Raw genomic sequence first — 15,273 nt, forward strand, 5'->3', positions numbered from 1 at the left:
GAGACTACAGGAGGAGGCTGGAGGACAGGAGACTACAGGAGGAGGCTGGAGGACAGGAGACTACAGGAGGAGGCTGGAGGACAGGAGACTACAGGAGGAGGCTGGAGGACAGGAGACTACAGGCGGAGGCTGGAGGACAGGAGACTACAGGAGGAGGCTGGAGGACAGGAGACTACAGGAGGAGGCTGGAGGACAGGAGACTACAGGAGGAGGCTGGAGGACAGGAGACTACAGGAGGAGGCTGGAGGACAGGAGACTACAGGAGGAGGCTGGAGGACAGGAGACTACAGGAGGAGGCTGGAGGACAGGAGACTACAGGAGGAGGCTGGAGGACAGGAGACTACAGGAGGAGGCTGGAGGACAGGAGACTACAGGAGGAGGCTGGAGGACAGGAGACTACAGGAGGAGGCTGGAGGACAGGAGACTACAGGAGGAGGCTGGAGGACAGGAGACTACAGGAGGAGGCTGGAGGACAGGAGACTACAGGAGGAGGCTGGAGGACAGGAGACTACAGGAGGAGGCTGGAGGACAGGAGACTACAGGAGGAGGCTGGAGGACAGGAGACTACAGGAGGAGGCTGGAGGACAGGAGACTACAGGAGGAGGCTGGAGGACAGGAGACTACAGGAGGAGGCTGGAGGACAGGAGACTACAGGAGGAGGCTGGAGGCTACAGGAGGAGGCTGGTGGACTGGAGACTACATAAGGAGGATGGAGGACAGGAGACTACAGGAGGAGGCTGGTGGACTGGAGACTACATAAGGAGGATGGAGGACAGGAGACTACATAAGGAGGATGGAGGACAGGAGACTACAGGAGGAGGCTGGAGGACAGGAGACTACAGGAGGAGGCTGGAGGAGGCTGGAGGACAGGAGGCTACAGGAGGAGGCTGGTGGACTGGAGACTACATAAGGAGGATGGAGGACAGGAGACTACAGGAGGAGGCTGGTGGACTGGAGACTACATAAGGAGGATGGAGGACAGGAGACTACAGGAGGAGGCTGGAGGACAGGAGACTACAGGAGGAGGCTGGAGGAGGCTGGAGGACAGGAGGCTACAGGAGGAGGCTGGTGGACTGGAGACTACATAAGGAGGATGGAGGACAGGAGACTACAGGAGGAGGCTGGAGGACAGGAGACTACAGGAGGAGGCTGGAGGAGGCTGGAGGACAGGAGGCTACAGGAGGAGGCTGGTGGACTGGAGACTACATAAGGAGGATGGAGGACAGGAGACTACAGGAGGAGGCTGGTGGACTGGAGACTACATGAGGAGGATGGAGGACAGGAGACTACAGGAGGAGGCTGGAGGACAGGAGGCTACAGGAGGAGGCTGGAGGACAGGAGGCTACAGGAGGAGGCTGGAGGACAGGAGGCTACAGGAGGAGGCTGGTGGACTGGAGACTACATAAGGAGGATGGAGGACAGGAGACTACAGGAGGAGGATGGAGGACAGAAGAATGAGGAGGATAGAGAACAGGGACCACACCATGTGAGGAGGGGTGGGGGTTTGAGTACAGATAGCATTATGTGTAAGTTTGGGGAGATAAATAAAAGCGGAAAACCAAATGTAAAGGCAGGATAAAATTAAAGAAGGGGTTTTATATGTTTTACATGTTGCAGAGTTGCATTAGGGGATATTATATTGGTCCACAGGAAGGGGGCCAAATTAAGTGGCGTTGTACAATATGGGGACCATCAAGTTCGATATTATACTATGCCTGTAGGTGGAAGAATGGGCGTGGTTTAGAAAAAGGGGGTGGGGCTTTGTGTCCCTCTTTTCCTTGCCCAAAAGTTGGGAGGTATGGTTGTAGCTTGTGATAATTCTAGCAAAACAGTGCGCCCGAATTTAGGCGCAACTACTACACTTAGGCGCACAAAAGTGATAAATGTGGCCCATTGTATTTATAACCGGCTGTAATTACTTTTCATGATTTTATATATATGTATGTAACCTAGCGAGGGTTTATATACTATATATATAGGGATTTCTGTTGCAACAGATTGCTGTTAATCATTCCGCAGGTTGTTATCTTACCAACATATTCCCCTGAAAAAAGTGGGGTCAGAATACAGAATAATCACAAACAATCCCGATCGTTGTTCGATCAGATCGGTTACAATCAGACTGTCAGTTTTGTGTGTCTACAATAAAGTTGGGGAGCTTCAATATAAAAAAAAAAAGCGTCACGTGTCAACCTAACCTTGTGTAGATGCAAGTGCTGGTGTGGTGGGTGGAGCTAGCACCGGAAGGGGCGGTCTCCAGGGCTTAGAACGTGCATAGACACCGCACTTGGAGGGGACATGGTCTCTATGCGGTAACGCTGCGGTTCCGGCGTATCCTTAGCGCCTCTCAGAATGGTAAGGAGTAAATGAGAGGGAGGCCTGTGCTTGGCTTTAGTGCTGGGAGAGGTCACATGTCCCTGACCTTGCCAATCACAGGAGTTCCCGTGAAGAAGGTGGGGGGTCTCCGTCTAATGGTCACGTGACCGGCGTGCTGTCAGTTTGATGTTTGTCCTCTCTTATGTCAATAAAGCTTGACTATTGTGTAACTAAAAACAAGCAGTGAAATTTCTCCATAGACTGTTTTTTTTCTATTATTATTCCTCAGTAATTCCATGATCTCTGCTTGTTGTCAGTGTATGGAGACAGTTTTTTGGTAATTTTTTTTTTTAATGCAGAAATCCTGCCCTTGTTGTGTAGGGAGCCCTGGTACACAGGAACGAGCTCTGCAGCTGTTTAAGGCTGCTATAACCTTGCAGCTCAGGCTTTCTAGATTTCCTATGGATCCCTGCACCTGCTTGAACCTTCATCAGTTTCCTCAGGGGCTCCTGCACCTGGCTGGACCTTCATCAGTTTCCTCAGGGGCTCCTGCACCTGGCTGGACCTTTATAGGGTTCCTGGGATGGGGATGGGGTCTGCATATGAGCCTTCACAAGGTTCCTGAGGGGCTCCTGCACCTGGCTGCACTTTCCTAGGGTTCCTGGGAGCCCCTGCACCTTCATGAGCACATATGTGACATTGGTGGGATGTCCCTGTAGCACCCAGTGCCCCTCTGCTGTGATGTCCGGCTTCCTCTCTAGTGCACGCAGGGACAGGTCCCCCGGTAGTTTTGGGGGTGACGGGGTCTGTAGCGGTACCGGCAGTGTATAACGCTTATTCTGTCTTCCTCCTAGGCGAGCTCGCTGATCGCAGCCGGCCTCACCATCGCCGTGGCAGGATTTGCAGGTACGTGACTTGTATATAGCGCCTCACCTGTTTGTGTTTGGTATTGCGGCTCAGTGGGGCTGAGCTGTAATACCACCAGTCACCAGCAGGGAAAGGGGGCCCGTTTTTTGGACAAAAGCAAAGATGTGGCTTTAATGAGGGTAGGACAGTATCTAGGGCTTCCCTAGGACCCCCCTTTTATGGGAACACCTTGTCATTGCTGCAGGGGAAATGGGGTTAAAGTCGGTTTTAAATTAAGGAGTCGATGGTCAAAGCCTTAAAGGGGTTTTCTGGGACTAAAATGCTGATGACTTGTCCTTATGATTAGTGATCATTGTGGGAGCAGCAGTGACCTGGCACACCGCCCTATCAGATACCCAGGTGTTTTCCTGTGACCCCATGACAACACTTCTTGTCATATGGGGGAGAATATGTGATGACTTATGTAAACCTATAAAGTGATGGGTGCGGGAGACTCCTGATCCCGTGTGTCTCCCCTCAGGCCGTTACGCGTTACAAGCCTTCAAACACCTGGAGCCTCAGGTCAAGCAGGCGATCCAGACCCTGCCCAAGGCGGTAAGAAAGCCACATGGAAGGTGCTGGTCCCTTCACAAATAAATTTAGGAGGGTAAATTTGGGATTTTTTTTTCCATCCTTAGGCATTTGCTGGTTATTACAAAGGTGGATTTGAACCCAAAATGACCAAAAGGGAAGCGGCGCTGGTGCTCGGGGTCAGGTAAGTGCAAGTCTATTGTATGTTGTAGGGGGGTCAGGTAAGGGGCAGGGCTGTCGTAGTTGGGGGTCATCGGCTCGGAGGAGGGGCTGTCGCGGGTGGGGGTCATCGGCTCGGAGGAGGGGCTGTCGCGGTTGGGGGTCATCGGCTCGGAGGAGGGGCTGTCGCGGTTGGGGGTCATCGGCTCGGAGGAGGGGCTGTCGCGGTTGGGGGTCATCGGCACGGAGGAGGGGCTGTCGCGGTTGGGGGTCATCGGCTCGGAGGAGGGGCTGTCGCGGTTGGGGGTCATCGGCTCGGAGGAGGGGCTGTCGCGGTTGGGGGTCATCGGCTCGGAGGAGGGGCTGTCGCGGTTGGGGGTCATCGGCTCGGAGGAGGGGCTGTCGCGGTTGGGGGTCATCGGCTCGGAGGAGGGGCTGTCGCGGTTGGGGGTCAGGTAAGAAGCTGCATCAGCAGCTAAAGGATAACCCAGGATTGTCTACACTGGCTGCAGTTGTAGCAAACCCTCAGCAGTGCTAATGCTGTTGACTGAAACCATTCACTGACAGCAAGCATGGGAACCGAAAATAATTAAATATACAGTGTTGAAGCTTCTGGATTGATTTTGACTCCCATCTGATTTTTTTGGGCAGCCCCACAGCAAATAAGCTGAAGATCAGGGAGGCGCACAGGAGGATCATGCTGCTCAATCACCCGGACAAAGGTAACCGCAAAGTCCTTCTACTTGATCCGCTACTTGATAATCTGGAATGGATGATAGTCTGGTATCTGGTTATATCCTGGATAATCCTGACGTCCCATAACCTATCATGTCTTCTCTTGTGTCCTCATGACAACACTTCCTGTCATGTAACCATTGCCGGTCTATGAGCAGCCGCATCACCTTGGTGGCCACTGATTGGTTTTCATGTGGATCCATTCCCTATTACAGTCATGTGGATCCATTCCCTATTACAGTCATGTGGATCATTACAAGACCCTTGTGCCAGGAAGAGTTGTCATGGGGATACAGAAGCTGATCAGTCTCTCTGCTTACAGGGGGATCTCCGTACATTGCGGCCAAGATCAACGAAGCCAAGGATCTACTGGAGGGTCAGGCCAAGAAATAGCTCTGAGCGGCCGAGGCGACACTGGACTCGATTTACCTCAGTGGAGATAATTTTGGGAATTTCAGGGACGTGATTGTCAATAAAGTGAATGAATTGCGATCGTGGGGCAGGGAATGACTTGCCTGGAATGGCTGATAACAGCGAACAGTAGCCGGGGTTCACCTTTCCTGCCTTTCTGGAATTGGCTGATAACAGAGAACAGAGCACTTGCATTGGATCGTACAGTAACTGAACGTCCAGATTTGGTGCTGAACGTAAAACTCAGACCTTCTATTCATTTTCAGCCTTGCTGTCAGTGAATGGAAACTTGTGCTGTAACTCTTTCCTGGCTGGATGAGTGAGCTGAATTGGGTCATTCCCCCCAATGATGTACAGAAGCATGATCCACGTTACTGACAGCAAGCGGAGATATTGAAAATACTAATAAAATCAATAAATAAACTCATGTGAAAAGTTACAGATGATTTAAAGGGAGTGTGTTGTCCAAACGAAGACCCATAATATTGTCACCTAGGGCTCTTTAATTGCAGCAGAACTAATCCCGGCCACAAACTTATAAAGCAAAGTACAGATAATCATCTGATATGCAAATCTGTCTGCAAGTGCATTGAGGGCGGAGCTTAACTTTAATTATGAGTCTGCCGACAGTCACAAGCGCTCAGGATCACTTCTGGAATCACTTACTGATACTTACCCTTTACCCAGTGATGTTTTCATCCTCTTCCTGTGTCACGGCTGTCTGTTAGCAAAAACAGGCTCCGCCCCTAGTGCACTTAAAGGTGGATAAATAGATGATTATCTCTGCATTGCTTTAGCGGTTTGTTCTGCTGCTCCAATTAAAGGCATCCACGCTGCTTTATTATTCATCTTTTTTAAGCAGGTGGACATTGTGCATGTAACCACTGAGCCAATCACTGGTGTCAGCACTGTTACTACCAGGTATTGGCTCAGTGCTAAAGCCTACAATGTACATGACTAGTCCAATGATGAAAACCTCTGCACATATGGAGTTTTTCCGATCTCTAAGTCCCTTTAATTAAGGCTCCTCTCCTATTCCTCTCCATGAGTGTTGTGTGACCTCCTCAGTGATGGCGGAGGAGGAGGGGGGGGGGGGGTGTCCTTGAGTACTGAGCTATTCTGGGCCGTACACGATCTGCACGCACTGAGCCCAGGCTGCGCCATCGCATGAATTAAACATCTCGGCTGGAAGGAATTGATTCGCACATCTTCCCCCGCTTATATCCTGCTGAGCGACTCACCTCACCGCCCCAGGGGGTCAGTGCCCACACAGGCAGTGCTCATGTAAAGAATGGATGGACTCGTGCACTGGGGTTGTGTCCTCACACTGCTTTGCTCTCTGCAGTGACCATATAGACTGCTGAGCCAGCTATAGACAAGCGCAAATATACCTTTGTGTATGTAGTTAGTAGCAGCAGAACTGTAAAACATGGTCTTACAAGTATGTTCCAGAATTGTAGCTTCTCCGTGTGCACAGGGGGTCTGTCCTCACACTGCTGTGCTCTGTTCTCTCTGCAGCCAGTGTTATGTATTGTTCCTGGAGAGATGTGTAATCAGACCTCACACTGCTGTGCTCTGTGCTCTCTGCAGCCAGTGTTATGTATTGTCCCTGGAGAGATGTGTAATCAGACCTCACACTGCTGTGCTCTGTGCTCTCTGCAGCCAGTTATGTATTGTCCCTGGAGAGATGTGCAATCAGACCTCACACTGCTGTGCTCTGTGCTCTCTGCAGCCAGTGTTATGTATTGTCGCTGGAGAGATGTGTAATCAGACCTCACACTGCTGTGCTCTGTGCTCTCTGCAGCCAGTGTTATGTACTGTCCCTGGAGAGATGTGTAATCAGACCTCACACTGCTGTGCTCTGTGCTCTCTGCCGCCAGTGTTATGTATTGTCCCTGGAGAGATGTGTAATCAGACCTCACACTGCTGTGCTCTGTGCTCTCTGCAGCCAGTGTTATGTATTGTCCCTGGAGAGATGTGTAATCAGATCTTACACTGCTGTGCTCTGTGCTCTCTGCAGCCGGTGTTCTGTATTATCCCTGGAGAGATGTGTAATCAGACCTCACACTGCTGTGCTCTGTGCTCTCTGCAGCCGGTGTTATGTATTGTCCCTGGAGAGATGTGTAATCAGACCTCACACTGCTGTGCTCTGTGCTCTCTGCAGCCAGTGTTATGTATTGTCCCTGGAGAGATGTGTAATCAGACCTCACACTGCTGTGCTCTGTGCTCTCTGCAGCCAGTGTTATGTATTGTCCCTGGAGAAATGTGTAATCAGACCTCACACTGCTGTGCTCTGTGCTCTCTGCAGCCAGTGTTATGTATTGTCCCTGGAGAGATGTGTAATCAGACCTCACACTGCTGTGCTCTGTGCTCTCTGCAGCCAGTGTTATGTATTATCCCTGTAGAGAGGTGTAATCAGACCTTTGTGTATGTTGTTAGTAGCAGCAGGACTATGATATAATGTTTTATATTCTTGGATTGTAACTTCTAAAGATGGACTAGGAGGGTGTCCTCTCACTGCTGTGCTCTTGGCTTTTTGCTAAGACCATGCTTACTAGAGACAGTGTTGGGTATTGTCCCTGGAGAGCACAGAGCTCATCAGTGTGAGGATGTGCTCCCCCTCCCCTGAGAGGTTCTGACCCAGGACTATAAACCTGTATAACACAGTCCTGCTGCTACTAACAAAATACACAAAGGTGTGACAACACATCACTACAGGGACAATACATAACACTGGCTGCACAGAGCACAGCAGTGTTAGGAAACTCCCCCAATGCACTTGGAGAAGGTACAATCCTGGAATCTATATCCATATTTCACAGTCCTGCTGTTCATCCAATATAATACATAACACTGGCTGAAGTCTATATGGCCACACCTGCTGACAGGTTCCCTTTATAGAATATTACTTACATCATGTGATCTGGAGGTTATTGATAAAGGGGGACAGCTCTTCCCGCGCTCTGCAGACAGAGGATCCAGTTACCCTCGCATTCTATTCGTGGCCTCCTCTATTGTGTACAGTTACTATTTGTCTGTTGTCGGCCGCCACATGTTCTCCTGCAGTGATGATGTACATGACCTTCTGTGCTGAGATACATTGTATCCCCACGTCCTATGGAGAAACCTCCAAAACTCTGGATACAGGAATGTTTACTGATACATTATATTATGATGTATTCCACATGCCCTCATTCACCTCCAGTCCTGCAGCTACTAACAACAAACACATTTTTGATTATACATAATTCCAGGGACAAAATTTGACACTGGCTGCAGAGAGCACAGAGCACAGCAGTGTGAGGTCTGATTACACATCTCTCCAGGGACAATACATAACACTGGCTGCAGAGAGCACAGAGCACAGCAGTGTGAGGTCTGATTACACATCTCTCCAGGGACAATACATAACACTGGCTGCAGAGAGCACAGCAGTGTGAGGTCTGATTACACATCTCTCCAGGGACAATACATAACACTGGCTGCATAGAGCACAGAGCACAGCAGTGTGAGGTCTGATTACACATCTCACCAGGGCAGTACATAACACAGGCTGCAGAGCACAGCAGTGTGAGGTCTGATTACACATCTCTCCAGGGACAATACATAACACTGGCTACAGAGAGCACAGAGCACAGCAGTGTGAGGTCTGATCACACATCTCTCCAGGGACAATACATAACACTGGCTGCAGAGAGCATAGAGCACAGCAGTGTGAGGTCTGATTACACATCTCTCCAGGGACAGTACATAACACTGGCTGCAGAGAGCACAGAGCACAGCAGTGTGGGGTCTGAATACACATCTCTCCAGGGACAATACATAACACTGGCTGCAGAGAGCACAGAGCACAGCAGTGTGAGGTCTGATTACACATCTCTCCAGGGACAATACATAACACTGGCTGCAGAGAGTACAGAGCACAGCAGTGTGAGGACACAACCCTGTGCACATGAAGTAGCCACAATCCGGGAATCTAAATCCATATATCACAGTCCTGCTGCCACTAACATACACAAAGGTTTGACGTACATAACACTGGCTGCACCCAGTATGGTCACACCTGCTGACAGGTTCCCTTTAAATAAAATCTTCCATCAAAACCAGTCCTGATAAACCGGGGACATTACTCATAGATCCAGGCACCGGGACTGTGGTATCTTCTTATATTTGTTATCCATGGCCTCCTTACCTCTAATATTAACTTTTAAAATTAGACTCATGAGCCTGTGGAAATCTGGGAGGTGTTACCAGAGGCCACCACCCCACCCCCCGTGCTGTAGCTTCACAGGCTGTTAAACTGTCTCTTCCTTCCATGCTTCCTCTGTATTTCCCCCCTCCACCTCTGTCTGTTGTTATCTCACACAGTGGGAGGGGAAACATTCCTGCACGGTGTAACATCCTGTGAAGCTACAACACGGAGGGGCTATGGTAACACCACTCATAGAAACTTCAGGCAGAATTGTAGCAGAATTTTAAAATTTGATTCTAGAAGGAAGGAGGCCATGGATAGCAAATATAAGACGGTTCCCACAGTCCTGGTGCCCGGATCTATGAGTAATGTCCCTGGATTATCAGGATGGAATCTGATGAAGCCTTTAGTAATAGCTGGTACATTGGATTTGGGGGGGGGGGGGGGGTGAAGACTTCTGCAGCTGTGTGGTGTCCTCCTCACCATAGTGCGAAAAGTGACATGAAACACTGAAACAGAAGAGATGCTGTGCATAACCTTTGAAATTAGCCCTGTAAATCAACTTAATGTTGACCTCTAACCCCAGGAAGGTCTTGCCCAGAGGCAGACAGATCTGATTGGTGGCCACAAGAGACTCCGTCCCATAAATCTCAGATTTTAGGTTTTTATTGTAGCATTTCTGAGAAAACAACAAGATCCGCAGCTTCTGGATTTAAACATCTACAGGAGGCAAAATATGATCAGAAATACTGAACATGCACCGAGGACATCGCTGCAGCAAAATCTAATACAGCTGAGGGTTTGGTACATTGTATCCAGTGTAAAATGCCAGACTGATAGGCCAAGGGTCAGACCTGCTGCACTGCAGGTCTGCATCATATGGATTTGCATCATAGATCACAGGTTTACAAAGTTGCAGTGGAGTCATTTTACGATTCATATGTTTAAACTGCACTGATACACTGTAGCAAATAGAACAGTTTTGTGCTGCTGAAATGTTAGAATTTCCTAGACTAAATTCAACTGTAACAAACCATCATCTGTGAGAGTTTTAACTTCATGTTCCATTCACTGGCAGCAAGTGACTTGTAAAGGACAAGGAAATAAAACGCAAAGTATATGAGAAAGTTGTACAATATCACATTTTAAAGGGGATCTCTCACCGAGTACAAACTGTTGCATGTCGTATGTCGTCTGATTCTTGATGAGCCCCTGATTAATTTGTTGTTTCTTTTTGTAAAATCCATCCACCAGTTCAAGAGATACGGCCCCGTAAGTTTAGTGAACTATTTAGTCGCACCAGCTAAGGGGGCGGAGACTTTATAGTTTCATACAGACACGCCCCCATGGCTTGTATGAGACAATTCATACACAGCCTTCCGGGGGTCATATCTTTTAAACCGTTGGGCACATTTTTAAAAAACAAACGGCAAATTGTTCAGGGGATCAGCAGCGATCACATGATGTGTGGAAGAGAGTATTTTGTGTTTGGTAACAAGTCCCCTTTAAAGTCATTCTCAAGTTTATAACGACTTTCCCAACATGAATTCATTGGGAAATTCATCCTTTTAGTAATCAGTGGCTCCAACAATCCAAAATCTGACCTTCCAGGACCTCAATCAGTACTCCAAAGAGGAACGTGGCTACAAACATGGTGCATTATGGGAGATAGAGGCTACTGTACATTGGATGCTGGGAACACTGCGCCTCCCTGAATGCTCTGCAGCAGATCCTGATACTGAACCCTGAACCAGCAGGTGAGTTACACATTTGGGGGCCTGCAGTTTCCAAACTTAGAGGAAGATAGCGGAATTGTAAGCGCAGCTTTGGGTGTAACCAGAGTATAAATCCTGATGAAGCTCTGGACCAGAAAGGACTGCTTTATTGGAAATTTAGATATATACATGTTAGTTAAAACTCCTCCTACCTGTTTCCAGCCCTACAAACTCAGAGCTGGGGTCCCGCAGCATTCACACTTGCAGGAAAGGAGATGAATAGTAAATGCAGCTTTGGATGTAACCAGAGTACAAATCCTGATGAAACTCAAGTCCAGCACAAGAGGCAGTTTTCCATTATTTTGTAAGAATTACGATATATAAGGTCACAATATATACACCATCCAGAGGGTAAGTACCCCCACTTACCTGGTGCAACATTGATAAATTCAAACCAGGACCCTCCCCCCAAGTCCTACATGCAGTGTGTAGAACCGCCATCTCCTTATGTAGTCATGAAGTACATGGACCTTCTCATCTATCAGGGTCCTGTAACCTTCTTCGACCCCTAAATCTACAGGCGATGCCCCCTAGTGGTTAGTTCAGATCTACAGGGGTCTACAAGTGGACTAGAAGATGTGGTCCCCTTGGGGGTATACTGATACGTGACCCCTTGATCCTTCATATATGACTCCACCATGAAAAGCCCAAGGTGATGGAGTCCCTGTCTCAGCTCCTGATACGCACCCAGGAGTTATTATACACGCAGAAGGCGGCATGGAGAGGCTCGGAGAAGTGCGCCATGAAGGTGTGCAGGTGCCGGATGGAGTCACACACCTGGTAGAAGGAGAGGCGGCCCGCCTCGTAGTCCAGGTATATCCCAAGTCTTTGCACTGATGTGTCGGGGAACAAGGGGTTAATCTTGGAGTCGTGGATGGCGGAGTGCGTTTTATCGGACATTCGTAGGCACCAGGATTTTTTGTTGTATCCGGTGACGGCCCGGTCGCCCTTCCTCTCGATACTTGGGTAGGCCAGTCCCACCATCCAGTAGCCGCACTCGCTGGTCTCCACCTCCCAGTAGTTTTGTCCGGTGGTGAATATCCTGGTGCTCAGGATGTGGTAATTCACAAAGCGTTCGGGGGTCTTGGGTCGGCAGTGCTTAGTCTCTGACCACGAGGCTGTCTTAAGGTCTCGGGACACTGATACATAGTCCCCGGCTGTGTTGACGTCCAGTAGGATATCGGAGGCCACCTTCATGTTGAAGCCTCGCTTGGCCTTCAGACCGGTCACAATGTCCGTCAGCGTGGTGTGGAGTATCACCGAGATGAGACCTTCATCCAGATCGCACACGGCCTGGACCTTCTTGTCGTCTCTCTTCCGGTCGTCATGTTCTCCATCCTCCACCACATAACCGTTGGCCTCGTCCGACTCTCGCCCTTGTAGGACGGTCAACGGGTCGGTGACATTGCACAACTCTTCGATGCATTGCATCTTCTTGGTCAACTCGTCCTTCTCCATCTGGAGCTGCTGGATGAGGTCGGTCACATGAAGAGACACCTGCTCCTCCTGACTGGAGATCTCATTCAAGACCTTCTTCTCCAAGAGCTCCAGCTCTTCCCGGATCTCCTTGAACAAGAGTGTGACCCTCTCGGTTATGGCAGACGCCTTCTCTTCCACTTTTTGCCGGTGTTCCTGTAGACTCTGCACCCTCTTCTCAGTCTCTTCTCTCTTTGTGGTCAGTTTTTCCATGACGAGTCTCAGTTTCTCCTTCTTCTTCTTGGAGGCCTCGTAGAGAAGTGCCACCTGATGCCCCCGATGTTCTCCGAAGGCACAACACGACACACAGATGCAGGCGGCATCCTGGGAGCAGTAGTACTCCAAGAGTTTCTTGTGGATGGTACACTTTCTGTTTTCCAGTGAGGTGGTTGGCTCGGTCAGGGTGTGCTCCACCAGTTTGCTGTGCGCCCGTAGGTGGATGTCACACAGAGACGTCTCGCACTGTAGACACGTCTTGATGGCCGGCACAGGACAATGCACACAATAGGTACAAAAGATCCCGGCTTGTTCCTGCACCGGTTTAGAGGACAGGAAGCACTCGACTATATTGCAGAGTTTCATGTTCCTCTGCACGGCCGGGCGGCTCCGATACTCGGCTCTGCACTCGGGGCAGCTGTAGGCGCTCGCTTCCTCCTGGGTATCCAGGACCCGGCTGATACAGACCCGGCAGAAGTTGTGGCCGCAGCTCAGCATAGCAGGATCTGTGTAGATGCTCAGACAGATGGAACAGTTCAGCTCCTCTTTCAGTTCAGTAGAAGCCATTTCTGCAGGAAGCGATGGAGCTGTGCAGGGCACCTCCTGACACTGTGCAGACCTCCTGCAGCAGCAATGTGAATGCTCCCAGCCCCCAGGGCACATGTAAGCCACACTGCGGATCTGCCCACACCCCGCCAGTCACCGGGAGTCCCCAATAGCAATGCGCCTCTCAGGCTACACTGCCAGAAAGTGCTAAGGGAGCCCTGATTGGTCCATGTGTTGATAAGCAGAAGAAAACTCGGAGACAAGAGGGAAACTTAGGTTATCCAGGATTTAAAGGGCCACTAACCCTAAAAGCTTCAACTCATAACAATGCGGGATTGTATCTCCCCCTGTACAGTCTCCTCTCCCCGGGATGAAATGGCTGATAACAGAGAGTAATAGATTGTATCCCCCCCTGTACAGTCTCCTCTCCCGGGGATGTAATGGCTGATAACAGAGAGTAATAGATTGTATCCCCCCCTGTACAGTCTCCTCTCCCCGGGATGTAATGGCTGATAACAGAGAGTAATAGATTGTACCCCCCCTGTACAGTCTCCTCTCCCCGGGATGAAATGGCTGATAACAGAGAGTAATATATTGTATCCCCCCCTGTACAGTCTCCTCTCCCAGGGATGTAATGGCTGATAACAGAGAGTAATAGATTGTATCCCCCTGTACAGTCTCCTCTCCCCGGGATGAAATGGCTGATAACAGAGAGTAATATATTGTATCCCCCCCTGTACAGTCTCCTCTCCCAGGGATGTAATGGCTGATAACAGAGAGTAATAGATTGTATCCCCCCTGTACAGTCCACTCTCCCAGGGATGTAATGGCTGATAACAGAGAGTAATAGATTGTATCCCCCCCCCCTGTACAGTCCCCCCCCCCCCCCCCCCGGGATGTAATGGCTGATAACAGAGAGTAATAGATTGTATCCTCCTGTAAAGTCTCCTCTCCCCGGGATGTAGTGGCTGATAACAGAGAGTAATAGATTGTATCCCCCTGTACAGTCTCCTCTCCCCGGGATGTAATGGCTGATAACAGAGAGTAATAGATTGTATCCCCCCCCCCCTGTACAGTCTCCTCTCCCCGGGATGTAATGGCTGATAACAGAGAGTAATAGATTGTATCCCCCCTGTACAGTCTCCTCTCCCCGGGATGTAATGGCTGATAACAGAGAGTAATAGATTGTATCCCCCCCTGTACAGTCTCCTCTCCCCGGGATGTAATGGCTGATAACAGAGAGTAATAGATTGTATCCCCCTGTACAGTCTCCTCTCCCTGGGATGTAATGGCTGATAACAGAGAGTAATAGATTGTATCCCCCCTGTACAGTCTCCTCTCCCCGGGATGTAATGGCTGATAACAGAGAGCAATTACCTCTACAATATAGCAGCATATAATTCTATGAAATAAGGAATTGCCCAGATAATAATCTGACATACAATGTGCACATAAAACCCCAGACATCGATCATCTTCATGTTTCATGTAATATCATCATATCCCTCTATACCGCCATACAGCGCACAAATATACAACCGCACTGCACTGTGATAGGGCAAATAATACCGCTGTACATCCCTAATATAATACTACAACAATATATCCAAATACTTCAGCTATACCTCACCCAAATCTCCCTGATTCATACATTACCCAAGAAATAATCCCATATTTTATCCCAAATAATACTCATTCATTTCCTGATAATCCTGTTGTATATTACCAAAATAACACTGCCATGCAATGTCTAAATAATACTACCATGCAGTAGCCAAAACATATTGTATTACCCAAATAATACTGTCATAATGGACCCCAAAAAAACCAGGCCACCCAAGCAATGCAATGCTTCAATATATCACTGAAATAATAATGTCATATGTTATTCCTACATATTATACAATCATATCCAAATAATACCGTCATACATTACTTCAGAAAGACCTGCCATACATGACCCAAACAGTACTGCCATATGTTGCCTAAATAATACTGCCAATATTGCTAT

At 49.1% G+C, this 15,273-nt stretch overlaps 2 protein-coding genes across 2 annotated transcripts; one reads left to right on the forward strand and one right to left on the reverse strand.

Moving 5' to 3' along the window:
* Nucleotides 1–2,195: 2,195 nt before the first annotated feature.
* Nucleotides 2,196–5,497, forward strand: DNAJC19 (DnaJ heat shock protein family (Hsp40) member C19). Its single transcript, XM_072154414.1, has 6 exons — nucleotides 2,196–2,355; nucleotides 3,171–3,222; nucleotides 3,704–3,777; nucleotides 3,861–3,937; nucleotides 4,564–4,634; nucleotides 4,970–5,497. Exons 1-6 carry the CDS (start codon nucleotides 2,353–2,355, stop codon nucleotides 5,038–5,040), a joined length of 348 nt encoding a protein of 115 aa, XP_072010515.1. The 5' UTR covers nucleotides 2,196–2,352; the 3' UTR covers nucleotides 5,041–5,497.
* A 4,419-nt stretch (nucleotides 5,498–9,916) lies between these two features.
* Nucleotides 9,917–13,437, reverse strand: LOC140133810 (E3 ubiquitin/ISG15 ligase TRIM25-like). Its single transcript, XM_072154415.1, has one exon. It carries the CDS (start codon nucleotides 13,378–13,380, stop codon nucleotides 11,695–11,697), a length of 1,686 nt encoding a protein of 561 aa, XP_072010516.1. The 5' UTR covers nucleotides 13,381–13,437; the 3' UTR covers nucleotides 9,917–11,694.
* Nucleotides 13,438–15,273: the final 1,836 nt, after the last annotated feature.

The sequence above is a fragment of the Engystomops pustulosus genome, chromosome 5, assembly GCF_040894005.1.
Source record: "Engystomops pustulosus chromosome 5, aEngPut4.maternal, whole genome shotgun sequence".
Classification (NCBI taxonomy): Eukaryota; Metazoa; Chordata; class Amphibia; order Anura; family Leptodactylidae; genus Engystomops; species Engystomops pustulosus.

Coding starts and splice junctions, on each gene's coding strand:
- DNAJC19 (XM_072154414.1), top strand. Junction 3,778..3,860: donor TCCAGACCCTGCCCAAGGCG/GTAAGAAAGCCA, acceptor TTCCATCCTTAG/GCATTTGCTGGTTATTACAA. Junction 3,938..4,563: donor GCGCTGGTGCTCGGGGTCAG/GTAAGTGCAAGT, acceptor TTTTTTGGGCAG/CCCCACAGCAAATAAGCTGA.
- LOC140133810 (XM_072154415.1), bottom strand. CDS start 13,380: ATGTGCCCTGGGGGCTGGGAGCATTCACATTGCTGCTGCAGGAGGTCT.